Raw genomic sequence first — 17,053 nt, forward strand, 5'->3', positions numbered from 1 at the left:
ATCTCTGCAAACACTTTGGGGTGAAGAGACCATTCCCCTGGATGAAACCATTGTCTGCTGAGAAAATCCGCTTCCCAGTTGTCCACACCCGGGATGTGGATCGCTGACAGCGAGTAGTTGTGAGTCTCCGCCCACTCCAGAATCCGAGATACTTCCCTCATGGCTAGGGGGCTTCTCGTTCCACCCTGATGGTTGATGTAAGCCACCGAGGTAATGTTTTCTGACTGGAATCTGATGAACTGGGACGAACCCAGGAGGGGCCAAGACCTCAGAGCGTTGAAGATCGCTCGAAGTTCCAGGATGATGATCGGAAGTAGTGACTCCTCCCGATTCCACCTGACCTGTGCCTTCCTGGCACCCCAAACAGCTCCCCATCCTGAGAGGCTCGCGTCCGTAGTCACAATCTCCCAGGATGGTCTCAGGAAGGATGTCCCCTGGGACAGCTGATCTGGACGGAGCCACCAAGAGAGCGATTCCCTCGACCGGTTGTCTAGAGATATCTGTTGGGATAGATCCGAGTGATCGCCGTTCCATTGCCTCAGCATGCACAACTGAGGAGGTCATAGATGGAACCTGGCATATGGAATGACATCTATACTGGATACCATGAGCCCAATCACCTCCATACACCAGGCCACAGATGGCCTTGAGGAGGTCAAGACAGCTGGAGGCATTTTTGCAATGTCTCTGGTCTGTCAGGAATATCTTCATGGATATGGAGTCTATTATATTGTGCCCAGGAACTCCACTCTGGTACTGGGAACCAGAGAACTCATTCTGGAGTTTATCTTCCATCCATGAGATCGAAGAAGTAAAAGAGCTCTCAAATGGTCCTCTGCCAGTCGGCAGGACGGAGCCTGGACCAGAATGTCACTCAGATAAGGTGCTACTGCAATACCTCTGGATCTCGCCACCGCAAGCAAATCTCCCAGAACCTTCATAAAGATTCTTGGAGCAGTAGCCCAAAGGGGAGAGCTACAAACTAGAAGTGCTGGTCCAGAAAAACGAATCTTAGGAACTTGAAGTAATCCTTGTGTATTGGCACATGAGGGTAAGCGTCCTTAAAATCTATCGCAGTCATGAACTGACCCTCTTGAACTAAGGGCAGAATAGACCTTATTGTCTCCATCTTGAACGATGGGACCGACAGAAACTTGTTTAAGCACTTTAGGTATAGAACCGTGGGGAAACGTGCCCTCCTTCTTTGGGACCACGAAAAAGGAATTACTCCTAGAGAGGAGAGATCCCTCACGCACTCTAGAAAGGCCTCTCGTTTCTCTGGTCTTGACGACAGATTTGACAAGAGGAATCTGCCCCTGGGAGGGTGAGTTTCGAAACCTATCCTGTAACCCTGGGCAATAACCTTCAGAACCCAAGGATCCTGCACATCCCTCATCCAAGCCTCTTCGAAAAGAGATAATTTGTCCCCTACGAAATCCAGTGATGGATCGGGGTCCGCCCCTTCATGCCAATTTTGTCTCAGTGGGCTTCTTGCTCTGCTTGGCTTTATTCCAAGACTGAGATGGTTTACAAAAACCCTTGGCCTGCTCGGGCTTTGAGACAGGCTGCTGTCGTTGGGACTTGTCCGAACGAAAGGGATGAAAATTAGGACCCTTAAGTTTATTCTTCTTATCCTGTGGTAGAAAGGCACCCTTGTCCCTCGTTACCGTGGATATGATAGAGTCCAGGCCTGGACCAAAAAGAACCTTTCCTTTAATTGGAAGGGAAAGTAATCTAGATTTGGACATCATGTCAGCAGACCACGACTTCAACCACACCTCCGGGCCAGAACAGAAAAGCCTGATGTCTTGGCATTCAAGCAAATAATCTGCATATTTGAATCACAGGTAAACGAATTAGCTACCCTTAGGGCCTTAATTCTTTCCTGTATCTCACCGAGGGGAGTCTCCACTTCGATCATCTCTGACAGAGAGTCACACCAATAGGTAGCGGCTCCCGTTACTGCAGCGAAAGCCGCTGCAGGCTGAAATATGAACCCAGTGTGCTGAAACATCTTTCTTAACAGGGTCTCTAATTTCTTATTCATGGGTTCCTTAAACAACAAACTATCCTCGAGTGGGATAGTGGTGTGCTTAGCGAGCATGGAGATAGCTCCATCCACCTTAGGGACAGATCCCCACAATTCTAGCTGAGAATCAGGAACCGGGAACAATTTCTTAAATGAAGAAGGGGAGAAAGATGAACCAAGTCTCTCCCATTCATTCTTTATAATATTTGCCATCTTTACGGGAACCGCGAAAGTCTGGGCACCACCCTGTCCTCATAGACTTTATCAAGCTTAGGAATAGAAGGTTCGGGACCCTCTAGAGTAGCTAATACCTCTTTTAATAAAAAGCGTGTGTTCCATCCTAAACCTAAAGTCTGGTTTCTCCGCAGCAGGAGGTTTAGAGGCCGCAGATTCTGACCCAGAGAAAGAGTCCTCCAAAGAATCGGAGTCCTCTGCATCAGCGGATAATCTAGACTCAGATACATCCAATGGACTAGATGACCCCTGGAAGGATAGCAATGTTTAACTTTTCGCTTGCGCTTAGCAGTGCGAGGTAAAGCACTGAAGGCCGCAGACACCGCTGTGTGCAACCTGGCGGCCACAGGGCCCCTCCCGCAGGAAGATTAGTAGTGCACTGGGGAGCTGCCCCCTGGAAGGATAGCAATGTTTAACTTTTCGCTTGCGCTTAGCAGTGCGAGGTAAAGCACTGAAGGCCACAGACACCACTGTGTGCAACCTGGCGGCCACAGGGCCCCTCCCGCAGGAAGATTAGTAGTGCACTGGGGAGCTGCATGTGTAATCAGAGATGAATGTAGGAAACGCACCTCGCGGGACAGAGACCCCTCAGAGGTGGACGGCTCAGTGGTACTTAACATCTTGTTCTTTTTAGATATCTCTATTTTATCAAGGCATGAGGAACATAGTTGAGCAGGCGGATATATCGTAGCCTCCTCGCAATAAACACAGGCATTAGATTTAGGCAAAGAGTGAGCACCCTCTAACGCATCAGAGTCCTCCATAGCTTGCGCCTTTAATACTATATAAAATAAATAAAAATAAATGGCACCTTTATACCCAAATGACCAGGGCACTCACCACCTCCTATGACACAGGTCCACAGAGAAACCACTTTCGTCTCACGCAACTGACGGTCAGGAAAAGAAAGAGAATGAGGCAACACCGGTCACATGGAGTGCCATGCAGGACCGCCCCTGCAGTCGAGAAAAAACGTGCCAAACTAAACAGGCTGTGAATGTAATCAAAATGAAGGAAGAACCTGACTGTTCATACATTGCCAGAGCCACATCTCCGGTGACGAAAGGCAAAGAATGACTGGGGGATGAGGGGAGTGGGGGAGGTATTTAAGCCTTTGGCTGGGGTGTTTTTGCCTCCTCCTGGTGGCCAGGTTCTGTATTTCCCACAATAAATGAATGAAGCCGTGGACTCTCCTCGTATTAAGATGGAAAAGTCCTCTACTAAGCATGGGCAAGAAACTGATTGGGGCTAGTGCAGGTGTCTCCTAGCAACCACTTCAAAGGTATAGCTACTTCTTTTGCTTCCTTTACAGACCACAGAAAAACGATGGCTAATGCATATTGCAATTCTGCTTAGTGTTTGTTTTATATCTCTTTAACAGGACAATAGGCTCTTAAAAAAAAAAAAAAAAAAAAAGAAGAAGAAGAGAACCATGCCGATAAAAATACAAAAACAACCCACTACTTAAAGGAACATTAAATTCAAAATTTAATTTCCCATAAAATGCTCAATACTGCATTCATTAAAAACTTTGCAATTAATTTTCATTATTGTGCTTGCTTTTCCTATAATGCAAAATTGTAATGTTTCCGCTCCCCCCAGTGAGTCTGAAGTACATTTCATGGAATGCAGAACCCTGACACACTTAAATGCTGCACAGTTATTGGTTGATATATGCAGTTGAAATGTAGTGAATACATTTCTGATGCATACATTTAACAAAACATAAATTATGCGTACCTGATCATTTCCTTTTCTTCTGATGGAAAGAGTCCACAGCTGCTTTTGGGAATTAAGAACCTGGCCATCAAGAGGCGGCAAAGACACCTCAGCCAAAGGCTTAAATACTCCTCCCACTCCCCTCATCCCTCAGTCATTCTGCCGAGGAACAAGGAACAGTAGAAGAAACATCAGGGTGAAAAGTTGCCAGAAGAATATAAAGATGCCCCACATAAAATTATGGGTGGGGAGCTGTGGACTCTTTCCATCAGAAGAAAAGGAAATTATCAGGTAAGCATAATTTATGTTTTTCTTCTTAAATAGAAAAAGAGTCCACAGCTGCATTCATTACTTTTGGGAAAACAATACCTAAGCTATAGAGGACACTGACTGCCAAGACGGGAGGGTACAATAGGCGGCCCCTACTGAGGGCACTAGGCCTGAACCTCTACCCAACAAAAAATCCAGCTACATCTGAAGTCGAGAAAAAATGTTTTAAAGGAAAAGCCCCAATGACACTGACTTGCAGCTAGTCCAGAGCCAAATTAGAGACCGCAAAACGGACTCGACTGAGCCAACAGTTCATCAAGAGACACCGTTGCCCAACAGACGGTCCCCCACCAATCACCCCTCACAAATGAAGGGGAGACCAGCCGAAATCCTCAAGGGGATGAGGCAAAAGGAGGACAGAGGAAACCGAAAGGTCCCTTAATACAAAAAAAGAACACCTCCAAGCGTGGGCCCAGCTCACAGAAACCCAAATGGACCCAAACAGGGAAGGAGGCAACACCTATACCAATTGAAACCCAGGATAATACCGGGCACGGAGACAGAAAAGACGTCTCCCCATCATCCTGCAACTAGTTTAGTTGGATGCAACTAAAGAGTTAAAGTTCTCCCAGCGCCTGCCCATAGAATACCAAAGTATTCGACTGTGAAAAGCGTGTAATAGACCCAGGCGAAAACCCCAAGTTTGAGAACACACAGTCCATAACAGGATAACACAGAGGGAGTTTGCAAGGAAAAGAAGCAGACATCAGGAAAACAGACCGCACAAAACAGCCTCCCCCACATGGAGGAGGAAACTCTAGGTTCTGAGGAATCAAAAGTCAGATAGAGTGACGCAGCGGAACACTCCCCTGCCCGATCATCTATGACTGAAGGCTATAAGGACTGAAACAATCCTTCCCGCCTCGCAGATTCACAGGTCCTCTCAAATGCTTAGGTAAACATATAAAGAAATGAGAACCGAGCACTCAGCGCTTCTACCGAACCAGCCGAGCAGAACAGCGCCACGTGCCTGACAAGTCGCAAGACAGAACGAACCCAACAGGCCCAGCCTGCACTCAGGGACCCAACCGGCAAGCTGCATAAATCCTCCCTCAGAGGGAAAGAAAAAAAAACAGGCATTATTAACAAAGGACTAACATGTCCAAAACAACTTCCAAAGAAGTAATAGAGTATCGATCCCAGAAGGTTCCCGAAGGACATCACATCGGAAACAAATAAAATATAAGGCAACCCGAAGGTTAACGCCCAAAGAAGACACAGGCCTACCGTAGGACCAGCCAAACGGAGCCCTATCTTTCAAAACTGTGAAAGAGCTCCAAAACAGACAATAGGAGATTACCTCATCCCCACATGTCTAACAAGTCGTACCATTCGGATTATCAGACTGAAAATTCCCGTATCGGAGAACTATAGGGTCATTCAATAACTCGAACTGATGTCTGAGCAATACGCAAAGGCGCGCAATCCGGTAACGAAAGGCACAACACTCAGGAAAAGAACCCTCAGGATACTGTGGAGGCCAACCCCAAGGCGGAATACCCAGGACAATAGGGCACGAGCACATTCTCAAAGAAACATGTGGACTCTGCAGACGAGCAATCGCCAACATTATCTGAAAGCGAAAATGTGCTGCAAGTTCCGGGGGGAACACGCCACCCCGTGTGGAGGAAACATAAATGGGGTTACCCGCGTGTGTAGGAGGAAGAATCGGTAGGGAACTCCCCCCTGGAAAACAGGACCCCCAGAGGCGGATGGCTCAGCAGATCCCTGATTCCCTGAGCCCGAGGAACCGGGTGCTCTCATATGGCATATGGAACAAAATTGGTTGACAGGAGTCAATGAGGCCAAACCGGATTCGTCACCAGACACAGAATCTGATATAATAATCGTCTCAGGATCAGAATCCTCCGTAACTGAATCTGAAATGGGCACAGGCTCAGCATCAGAATCCCCCATAACTGTAAAGAGGATATAGGAATATGGACTATAAAAACTAAAAAACAAAAACGGCACCTGACACCACCAATGACTGGGGCACTCGCCACCTCCTATGACCAGACTCCTGCGGACTAGAATATCTCAGTCGCCACACGGTCGGGAATGCGGAATTGGGAACAGAGCATAACCACGCCCGAACACAGGGTGAACCTTACAGTTCAAAAAGCGTGCACAGCCAAAAGGCTGTGTGTCACTTCCAAAGGCCTCAAAGTTCCAAACCACGAGCCCATAAACCTCACACATAAGCAGGTTGAATCACATAACAAACATGATTATAAACCCCCCTGTCCAATAACCCCCCTTAGGAGACATTAACCCTTGATTCCAAGATACTAACAGAGACTCGCTGAGACCCTTATGTTATAAGTTAAACCCGCGAGGCGATAGCCTTATGGGAAACATTCCCATTACAGTAGATTGAATAAAGGAAAATGAAATACAATGATTCCTTACCGGAATCTACGCCGTGGAACAGGAACATGGCCTTTCAAGTGTGACGCATAGTAGCATCGCATCCGCCATGGACTTGAGAAGAAAGCAGGCAGCGAAGTTCGACAACGCCGATTGCTTGAGGAGCTGTTAACATGAATCGGGATGGTTTCACAGGAAGAAACTTCCTGCATCTCCGGACTCTTTCATCCAAGCCCTCACTGAGAGACTGACAGAACTACTTATAACTCCTGTCCCATGTCGAAGAGTACTACCCTCCATAAGAGACAAAATCAAAAATTTAAATTTTTTGACACGTCAGCCTCCTGGGACAAAAGGCAAAGAATGACTGGGGGATGAGGGGAGTGGGAGGAGTATTTAAGCCTTTGGCTGGGGTGTCTTTGCCTCCTCCTGGTGGCCAGGTTCTTAATTACCAAAAGTAATGAATGCAGCTGTGGACTCTTTCCATTTAAGAACTAAAATTAAATGATAGATGATAAGTGATAAATGATAGATAGAAAATATTTTTGCACATGTTTTCTTTAAAGCTGTTTATACCCATTGGAAAATAAAAAAATAATATTTGCCTTAAATCTTCTTTTTTTTGTTGCTAATTTTATTTTGTTAGTTTGTGCAAACAATCCACTCTGGCGTAAAAAGTCTGAACAATTTACGGAAACAACATTAAATAATAAGGGCTTGACAAATTCTGGGAGCCAGGTTTATCAATTCTCAATATGGCTACTAAATTTTAAACAAATTTGTCAAGCACCAGTAATACTGCTTGTGTAGTTTGTTTCTTTGGTACTGTTCTAGGCAATGGAAGTAATCAACTTACAGAATTTACCGTTATTTTTGCAGTGATCTGGCCAGTAAAATGTATAACTCCTTTTTCATTATTGGTCTCTAATAAGAACAGATGTGTTTAATTATAGGATGTAATATGTGAAGTTCACTGGCGATTAAGACTGTAATAATTCAAACAGTAGAAAACACATAAGGTGTTTAAGCCACTCATGTTGTCCATAACAAACAGCTGTTAAGTGTCACAAAGTTAAAATAAAAATGGGAACTGAGCATCCAGGGTTCAACTTTTGACACTCAAATACAGAGCCAAGGGCAAATCCTATAGATATTTAGAAAGTGATTAGAGCAAAGCACTAAAGAAACAACTTTACCAGTTGTGACAATAATAAAAGTTATTTGGCTATATTAACCTGGCATGGCAAGAAAATAGTACCGGTATGAAATATGCCTATGTTCTACTCAAATACTGCAGGTTTTTTTTTTCTTTCATTATTTGGCTCTCTCTATTAAACCTTGGACCTTATGTCAAGGCTCAACAAATCCAAGCTACAATGGTTCAGCGGGCAAAAGCAGCTATTCAAAATGAAAAAAGAAAGGTAAAGGAGCCTTTTGTAAACAATTTAACACACTCAACACATTAAAGGGGAACTCATTTTACAGTACAATGTTTCTTTAAAATTGCCTTGAGGCCATCGGTATTGAATTACAAAGACTATGATGGGAATTGTAGTTCCTAAGCTCCTGTGAAAACTACAGTCCCTATCATGATACATGTGGTTTGAAGCACTATTCTTTTATAAATTAAATCAGATTATCTTGCAACATTAAATTCACGACAATCTTGTATAAAAAATGCCAAAAGAACTTATTTGCATTAAGTTACTTTTTTACCACATCTGCGCATTAAAACAAACAACACTTAACCCCCACAAAGGGATTAAAGTAATGCTCAGGACCTAGAGAGCACTGCCAGCCCATAGCAGAATCTGCTGCTGACCCAATCAGCAGTGCTAGTAGCATGACCTAGTTGTAAAATGACCGCTGCCGATTGGGTCAACAGTAGTTTCTGTTCAGGACCAGCAGTTCTCTGCAGCTCCTTGTGGTACTTTAACTATGTGTTTAACTCCTTAGAGGGGATTATACACAGAGGTGCAGGGTTGCTTGTTTTTAAAACTGAATACTAGTTGAGGTATGCATTTTTTCCACTATAATGGCCCTTTAAAATGACATGCTATAGTTGAATCATGAAAGATTAATTTTCACTTCCTTATCCCTTTAGGCTTCTTTAAATACAAAATATAAATTAATTTCTTTATATCCAAATAAAAATGTAATTTTAAAACAAAAAGTTACATGTATCTAAACAGGAACTGAATAACCAAAGGCTACTGATTTTCTGTCTAAATCGGTTTTAAGATCAAGTGCACATTATGTTATTTTACTACCTACACTCCTTAAAGGCTGGTAATTTTCACTTACATGAGACCATTTACTAGTGAATTGCTGAGAGGCAAATATAACAAAAAAATATTCAGTTTAACAGTGCAAACATTAAACCAGCTGTTGTTGCTAAAAACAGTTTGTGCATCCAAGGGCAAAATGCATTTATGTCTCCAGGGTGCTAATTATATTAACATTTTCACTGCTGGGGAACTCGAATACGCTTACTTTTACAGAATTCACTGTAGCTGGTAGAGATACAGATACACGCACACATTTTTATGAATATCATTTATATATATATGACACACACACAGCAATTAAAATAGGATTGAAGTGACAACCTAATACTATGCTCTATTTTGTTAGAGAATGTCATTTTTGCATTACAGATTCCAGCTCACTAGGTGTATTTAAGCCCTATAAAGGGAGTTATACACATAGATAAAGCTCCAATTTGGAGACACGAGTACTACCCAAGCAGAAAGCAGCTGGTGATTGTCAGGTACATGCATCTGTGTCTCCCTAGAGTTGTGTTGCGCAAGTGCCGCAATGCTTGCAGTTCCTGAGTTCCTGAGCTCGACTTTACCTTTTTTGTTGAAACTCTTTGACAGGGTTAAAAGCATTGTAATCATGAATTCCAGGCTCTAACAAATTAGGGGATGCAATTTCTGCAGTAGGAGTCCCTTTAATCTCTTGGGTTTATCATGACACATACTGCACTGGATATGGATATCGAGCTCTGTCCACTGTGTTCCATTAACAAATGCACTTATTTCACTGTTGATGTGATGACCACTCCTGTTCCAGACTCTAAATATTAAATCTTGTCCACAAAAAGTATTTATAATAGAGATTGTTATAATGTTTTCTATAACAAACGCCTGTCTGGCACCTACTACAGTTTTATAGAGAGTGATCAGAAACCATTGAGACCCAGTAGGTCAAACAATGGATTCCGAGTCTATTCTCTAGCATATAGGTTCCAGCTTTATTAGTTACAGACATAAAACATAACACGATTCCAGTCTGTTACACTTACATTATCCCATGACAAAGTCTGACGAATAAGCCTTTCCACCCAACCGTCACAATGGGGAGGGCGTGAGCATGAAGGGGTTAATAGCACGCAGCTCCTGGTTCCCTAAACCTTTATATGGAGAATCTGTGTCAGTTGTTTCTCCTTCTAGTCCCAGACAAGTTCTGCCTAAATTTTTTCTGTAATTCAGTTATAACCCAGTTATTTCTTTGTCTTGTCAAGAACACTGCCCTTGTTTTAATTTACGACTAGACATTCTATGAAAGTAAACCAATGCACCAATAGAATGGGGGAGGGAAGGGGGTCTTGAGACCACAAAATTTCTGAACAAACACAGATTCCATACAAAGAAAGAACAGTTCACATTAAACCTGGGAATGCCACCTCTGCTGGGTGGCTGATCTAGGTATCGACTATGCCACATGAGTTTATCATGACAGTAAGAATAAAAATGGCTGGTTTATGGCTTTCTTTTCTATGTCAATATGATCTATAAGAAGTGTAGCTGTATGAATTAGTTCACCCACCTGAATAAAGAATACAAAATAACAGGAAAATATACATATTGAGACCGAGTAAACTGCAAAAAGCTGTATGAGACAGGCCTCTAAAGGGATATCTGCTCATCTACACCTTAACAAAATATATGCAGCCAATGCAAAACTAAAACAGGGCAGCTCACTGATCCATTGTTTATGGTCACTGCTTAATGTGTTTCAATGCAGATTATTTTTTCACTTAATGAAGACCAGTTTATGAGAATAATTCACAATTTCATATAACTTTGCATTTATTTTAAAACCAAAATAAGCAATTGCAAATTACTGTAATTTAGTTGTGTGCATCTTTTTATGAGTTGAGCTATATTTTTAATTTTAGATTCAATTGGTAAATTATTGTTTTTTAAAGTGATTTGAACACATATGAAAACATCAAAACTCAAAGAAAAAAAAAAAAAGATTTGTGAACAGCCAAGATATTTTGCTCAAAACAGTCAAAAATAGGTTTTCAAAGTGGGTGAATTAGATAAACCCAAAAATGTGTGCAAAAGTGTTTTCTGATAGACTAGAATACGGCTTAGGAGGGGTCTCAATGCTGATGGATTCAAGACATCTTGAATTTGAGAACACCATAAAGTCCCAGGCATAGCCTTTGTACAGCTTTTATAATGTATTGAACACAACCCCAATGCAAATTTGCATTTAAACAGAATTGAAGCAAAAATGCTGATGCAAGAATATATATGATTCGGATAGAGCAGCAATTTATATATATATATATATATATATATATTTATTTATTTTTATTAAAAAAACATTCCTACAGTGTAGTGATCCTCCTCCACCCTCCCACCTACCTGATTCCCTTAAATATCTGTCTAACCCTCCTCCTCCTACTAATTGCGGCCATCTTTATTACTGGCAGCCATCTGCCAGTACCCATAAATACTTTATTTTTCTGTAGTGTAGAGGCCCCCCCACATCCAGCGATCATTAGCTGGTAAACCCCCACCCCCACATTTTTTCTGTAGGTTAACTCCCAATCCCTCCCTCTCCCTTCATTTTTTTTCTGGAAGTGTAGGGCCCATCCTACTCCCTCACTCCTCCCTCCCCCCTCCGCTGCTGGACGTTCACCCACCGGCGCCAGCAAATAATTGTTACAGACGGTGACACACACAGTGTCACTGTCTGTAACTACCAGGCCTCTACCTTGATATGGAATTGGAGCACTGATTGTGCTCCGGTTTCATATGCAGGTAGATGCCTGGAGCTCAGGAGCTCCAGCAATCGGATGTAACGTAACAGCTGAGACTGCTGGAGCTTCCTGCAGCTCAGACGTATAAATACATCATGCGCTACGATAGGCAAAGTACAGCAAGAAGTATATATACGTCCTATTGGGTTAAGGGGTCAAAGGGACAATAAAGTCTAAATTAAACTTACATTGACTGAATAGAGCATGCCATTTTAAACAACTTTCTAATGTACTTCTATTATCAATTTTGCTTAGTTCTCTTGGTAACCTTTGTTAAACAGTAATCCTCTGTGAGATCAAGAGCGTGCATGTGTCTGAAGACATCTGGCAACAGTGTTTGCAATATTGTTTATAGCAATGTTATACATAGCTACAAGCAAAGACTGCTACGCTCCTGAGCGCCTATCAGTCTACCAAGGGTTAGTCTTCAACAAAGAATACCAACAGAATAAAGCAAATTTGATAATAGAAGTAAATTAGAAAGCTGTTTAAAACTGCATGCTCTATCTAAATCATGAAAGTTTCATTTTGAATTGACAGTCTTTTAAATGTCCCCTGAAGTCTTTGGACAATTTGCTTTTTCCATGATTACATTCTCTTCATAACCCCCACTCCATAAGGAAAACTAGGGAGACTGCTTAAAAAAAAAAATCAATTTTGTAGATCTTGAACTTAGCATTATTTTTTTTTGTAAAATATGGCTCCAGCCCTTATCTGACAGACAGCAGTTTATCTAAGAACACTGACTCTCATGTAGCATTTGGATACAAAAGACAACATATGGAAATGACTGTATCTTTCATAAAAATACACCTTTCAGCTCACCTCTGGAGTGTTTTTCTTAAATTCTCGACTTTGATCAATAAGTTTCTTTCTAGACTGTTCACTTTCATCTTGTCTGTTTGCCAATACTGTTGCTGTGGTATCGAGTTCTCTCTGTGAAGTGAAACAAAAACAAATAGTACTGAATTAACTCATTTTGTAGAATGATGATATTACTTTCAACAAAAATATGAGCAGAACTAAAATACATTAGAGTGAAAGAAAAAATATACATCATTTTGAATAATTATACGTCCAAGGAGCTAAAGACTGGTTCTGCCTGACAAATGAAAAACATTTTAAAACAGAAAAAAATTTTTTTTAGTAAATAATAAAAATGTCTCCACAATCCTTTTTTCCTCTACTTGTAGGCTGTCAAAACGATGACATTTAAAGGGACATAAATATTATGTACAGTATTAAATAAGAAATGAAAAGGACATAAAAGTGTAAAAATGAAATGCTCCACTGGGAGCTAGCTAGACATTTAGGAAGCTCATGAAAAGAGGCGCATGCGCAGTGACACAAATCAGCAGCTAGATCCCAGAAGTGCGCTGCCGATTCTGAGCCTACCTAGGTATGCTTTTCTACAAAGTAAATTGAAAAGTCTCTTTAAATAAAAGTACATGCTCTTTATCTCAAACTTGACAGTTCAATTTTTACTTTAAAGTCCCTCTAAGCGCTGTGTTGTATTAATAATAATAATAATAAACCTACGTAAAAAAGAAATGTTTTACACTCATATAAATGTCATTTTGCAAACTGAATTAAGAACGTTTTGATATTGGGGAGCAGCTCAGGGGTTTGGTTGGATTATTCATGTTCTTAGTCTCCCTTGATGTGGCCAATCAGAGTCAAGTGTGCACTAGCTAATCTTGTGATAACTGCAGTATGCAATCAAGATCTTAAAAGGGACATAAAACCCCAACATTTTCTTTTAGAATTCAGATAGAGCATACAATTTTCAACAACTTTCAAATGTATTTCTATTATTACATTTCCTTTGTTTTCTTGTTACACTTTGTTGAAAAGCAGGGATGTAAGTTCAGGATTGTGCCTGCGTCTGCATCACTATATGGCAGAAGTTTTACAACACTTGTTAAACATTAACAAGTGAACTAAATCAGTGCTTGACAAATCTGTTTAAAAATTAGGAGCCAGTAAGAATATTTAGGAGCCAGACAGTGGGATTTGTATATAGATATATGGAGAATAACCAAAAAAGTTAGGAGCCAGGGTTAAAATTCTAGGAGCCACTGGCTCCCAGGCTCCTGGGTTTGTCGAGCCCTATACTAAATAGCAGCACTATTTCCTGTCAGTAGTGCTCCAGAAATGTGCATGCTACCTATCTAGATTTCTCATCATTAAAGAATAACATGAGAATGAAGCAAATTTGATAATATAATAATATTTGATAATATTTTAAAATTGTATTCTCTATCTAAATCATGAACGAAACATTTTAGGTTTCATGTCCCTTTAAGCACTGTTTGCCAAGGTAAACTTACAGCAATAGCAGTTTTTTTATGAAATATAAAGCGGGATTTCTGTTTTTGTTTAACCTCTTAAGTGCTAACGATGGCTCTGAGCCATCGCAGAGTCTCCCACTCTGGTGCTAACCACGGCTCAGAGCCATCGCTAGCTCTCTCCCACCTTGAAGGAGATCTGGAGGCTCCCACCCACTCCTACCCCGGCGATCGGGCCTGCATAGTGACAGGCATTGCCGGGGCTTCACGTTTTGTGCAGTGACATCACGTGCAATGACGTGATGATGTCAACGTACAACTTTATTAAAAATTTACAATACAAAGTATAGGGAAAGGGGGCATGCTACTTAGACGCCTGTATCTCAGGCATCTAAACGGCTACAGACCCCCAAGACCCACCGTTGGAAAGTTAATCACCTAACCTTTCCAACAGTGTAAGTCTTGGGGATCTGGAAAAAAAAATACAAAAGTAAAAAAAAAAAAATTAAATCACCTTAGCACCCAGGTGGGAAAGTGCTTAAACTCAACGGGTTAAAGAGAACAATGCCTTAAGAAATAAACATTAACTTCAAAAGTACACTGTGGTGCATTACTCCTGTATCGACCCCAGAGTGTCTGTAAGCATGTCCGCAGCTTATACAGAGATGAGAGTCATTTATGGGAGTGTTGGAACATGTCAGAACCAGCAGTGTCTTCCAATAGGGCACAAGTAGGTTTTTATAATGGTGAGCACTAAACACTTGATAAACTGGTCCAATATTGTTCCTTGGGAATGGTTTTGTATTTTAATTAATGTAATGTCAAAGAGGACAGTAAAACATTGACTAGAAATGTATTTGTTACAGCAGATATATCAGCAGTAACACTGTAGAGAAAAAAGAAGAACGTTGAATTACTGGTTACCTGCTGTGTTTAAGTTTCACAAATATATAGATGCCCACCATGGTTTAATTAAACACTCTCAAAACTACAAAACAATGTGAGTGATTTGAGACAATATCATGTACCAGGCTCTGACAGGTAGAAGGTCAAGTACATTCGCTAAAATCAACAAACACATTTCTGTAATACAGCAACAATGTTTACACACACACACATACCACCATACTGCATGGCCTCACTGGATGAAATTGCAGAGCTTAAAGGGACAGTATACTATAAAATAGTTTTTCCCTTAATATGTTTCCAAAGCAGTTTCCAGCGGCATAGTATAAAATGTATGGTATTTGCTTTTTAAGGTTTATTTGTGTACATCCAATACCTGATTTTGTGTTTTGAGGCCACAACCTAATAAAATGGCTTGTAGGTATAATCAGATCTTATTACTTTATCACATTGTGTACATATACATGCTTCTTTATCTTATATCTGTCCTTAAAGTGATACTAAACCCATTTTTTTTCTTTAGTGATTTGGATAGAGCATGCAATTTTAAGCAACATTTTAATTTACTCCATTTATCAATTTTTCTTCGTTCTCTGTGTATCTTTATTTGAAAAAGCAGGAAATAAGCTTACAAGCCAGCTCATTTTCTTTCATGTAATTAGCAAGAGTCCATGAGCTAGTGACGTATGGGATATACATTCCTACCAGGAGGGGCAAAGTTTCCCAAACCTCAAAATGCCTATAAATACACCCCTCACCACACCCACAATTCAGTTTTACAAACTTTGCCTCCGATGGAGGTGGTGAAGTAAGTTTGTGCTAGATTCTACGTTGATATGCGCTCCGCAGCAAGTTGGAGCCCGGTTTTCCTCTCAGCGTGCAGTGAATGTCAGAGGGATGTGAGGAGAGTATTGCCTATTTGAATGCAGTGATCTCCTTCTACGGGGTCTATTTCATAGGTTCTCTGTTATCGGTCGTAGAGATTCATCTCTTACCTCCCTTTTCAGATCGACGATATACTCTTATATATACCATTACCTCTGCTGATTCTCGTTTCAGTACTGGTTTGGCTTTCTACAAACATGTAGATGAGTGTCCTGGGGTAAGTAAATCTTATTTTCTGTGACACTCTAAGCTATGGTTGGGCACTTTGTTTATAAAGTTCTAAATATATGTATTCAAACATTTATTTGCCTTGACTCAGAATGTTCAACTTTCCTTATTTTCAGACAGTCAGTTTCATATTTGGGATAATGCATTTGATTTAATCATTTTTTCTTACCTTCAATTTGACTTTTTTCCCTGTGGGCTGTTAGGCTCACGGGGGCTGAAAATGCTTCATTTTATTGCGTCATTCTTGGCGCGGACTTTTTTGGCGCAAAAATTATTTTCCGTTTCCGGCGTCATACGTGTCGCTGGAAGTTGCGTCATTTTTTTGACGTTATTTTGCGCCAAAAATGTCGGCGTTCCGGATATGGCTTCATTTGGCGCCAAAAAGCATTTAGGCGCCAAATAATGTGGGCGTCTTATTGGCGCTAAAAAATATGGGCGTCGCTTTTGTCTCCACATTATTTAAGTCTCATTTTTCATTGCTTCTGGTTGCTAGAAGCTTGTTTTTTGGCATTTTTTCCCATTCCTGAAACTGTCATTTAAGGAATTTGATCAATTTTGCTTTATATGTTGTTGTGTTTTCTCTTACATATTGCAAGATGTCTCACGTTGCATCTGAGTCAGAAGATACTACAGGAAAATCGCTGTCTAGTGCTGGATCTACCAAAGCTAAGTGTATCTGCTGTAAACTTTTGGTAGCTATTCCTCCAGCTGTTGTTTGTATTGATTGTCATGACAAACTTGTTAAAGCAGATAATATTTCCTTTAGTAAAGTACCATTGCCTGTTGCAGTTCCTTCAACATCTAAGGTGCAGAATGTTCCTGATAACATAAGAGATTTTGTTTCTGAATCCATAAAGAAGGCTATGTCTGTTATTTCTCCTTCTAGTAAACGTAAAAAATCTTTTAAAACTTCTCTCCCTACAGATGAATTTTTAAATGAACATCATCATTCTGATTCTGATAACTCTTCTGGTTCAGAGGATTCTGTCTCAGAGGTTGATGCTG

At 41.0% G+C, this 17,053-nt stretch overlaps 1 protein-coding gene across 4 annotated transcripts in view; it reads right to left on the bottom strand.

The window, feature by feature from the left end:
- Nucleotides 1–17,053, bottom strand: part of CUX1 (cut like homeobox 1) — a 657,906-nt gene that overhangs the window by 563,559 nt on the left and 77,294 nt on the right. For all 4 annotated transcript variants that reach the window (XM_053706261.1, XM_053706258.1, XM_053706259.1 and 1 more), the window contains exon 2: nucleotides 12,567–12,677. In XM_053706261.1, coding sequence (XP_053562236.1) covers nucleotides 12,567–12,677 — 111 coding nt within the window. The remainder of the gene's footprint in view (nucleotides 1–12,566; nucleotides 12,678–17,053) is intronic.

The sequence above is a fragment of the Bombina bombina genome, chromosome 3 (assembly GCF_027579735.1).
Source record: "Bombina bombina isolate aBomBom1 chromosome 3, aBomBom1.pri, whole genome shotgun sequence".
In the NCBI taxonomy this organism is placed as follows: Eukaryota; Metazoa; Chordata; class Amphibia; order Anura; family Bombinatoridae; genus Bombina; species Bombina bombina.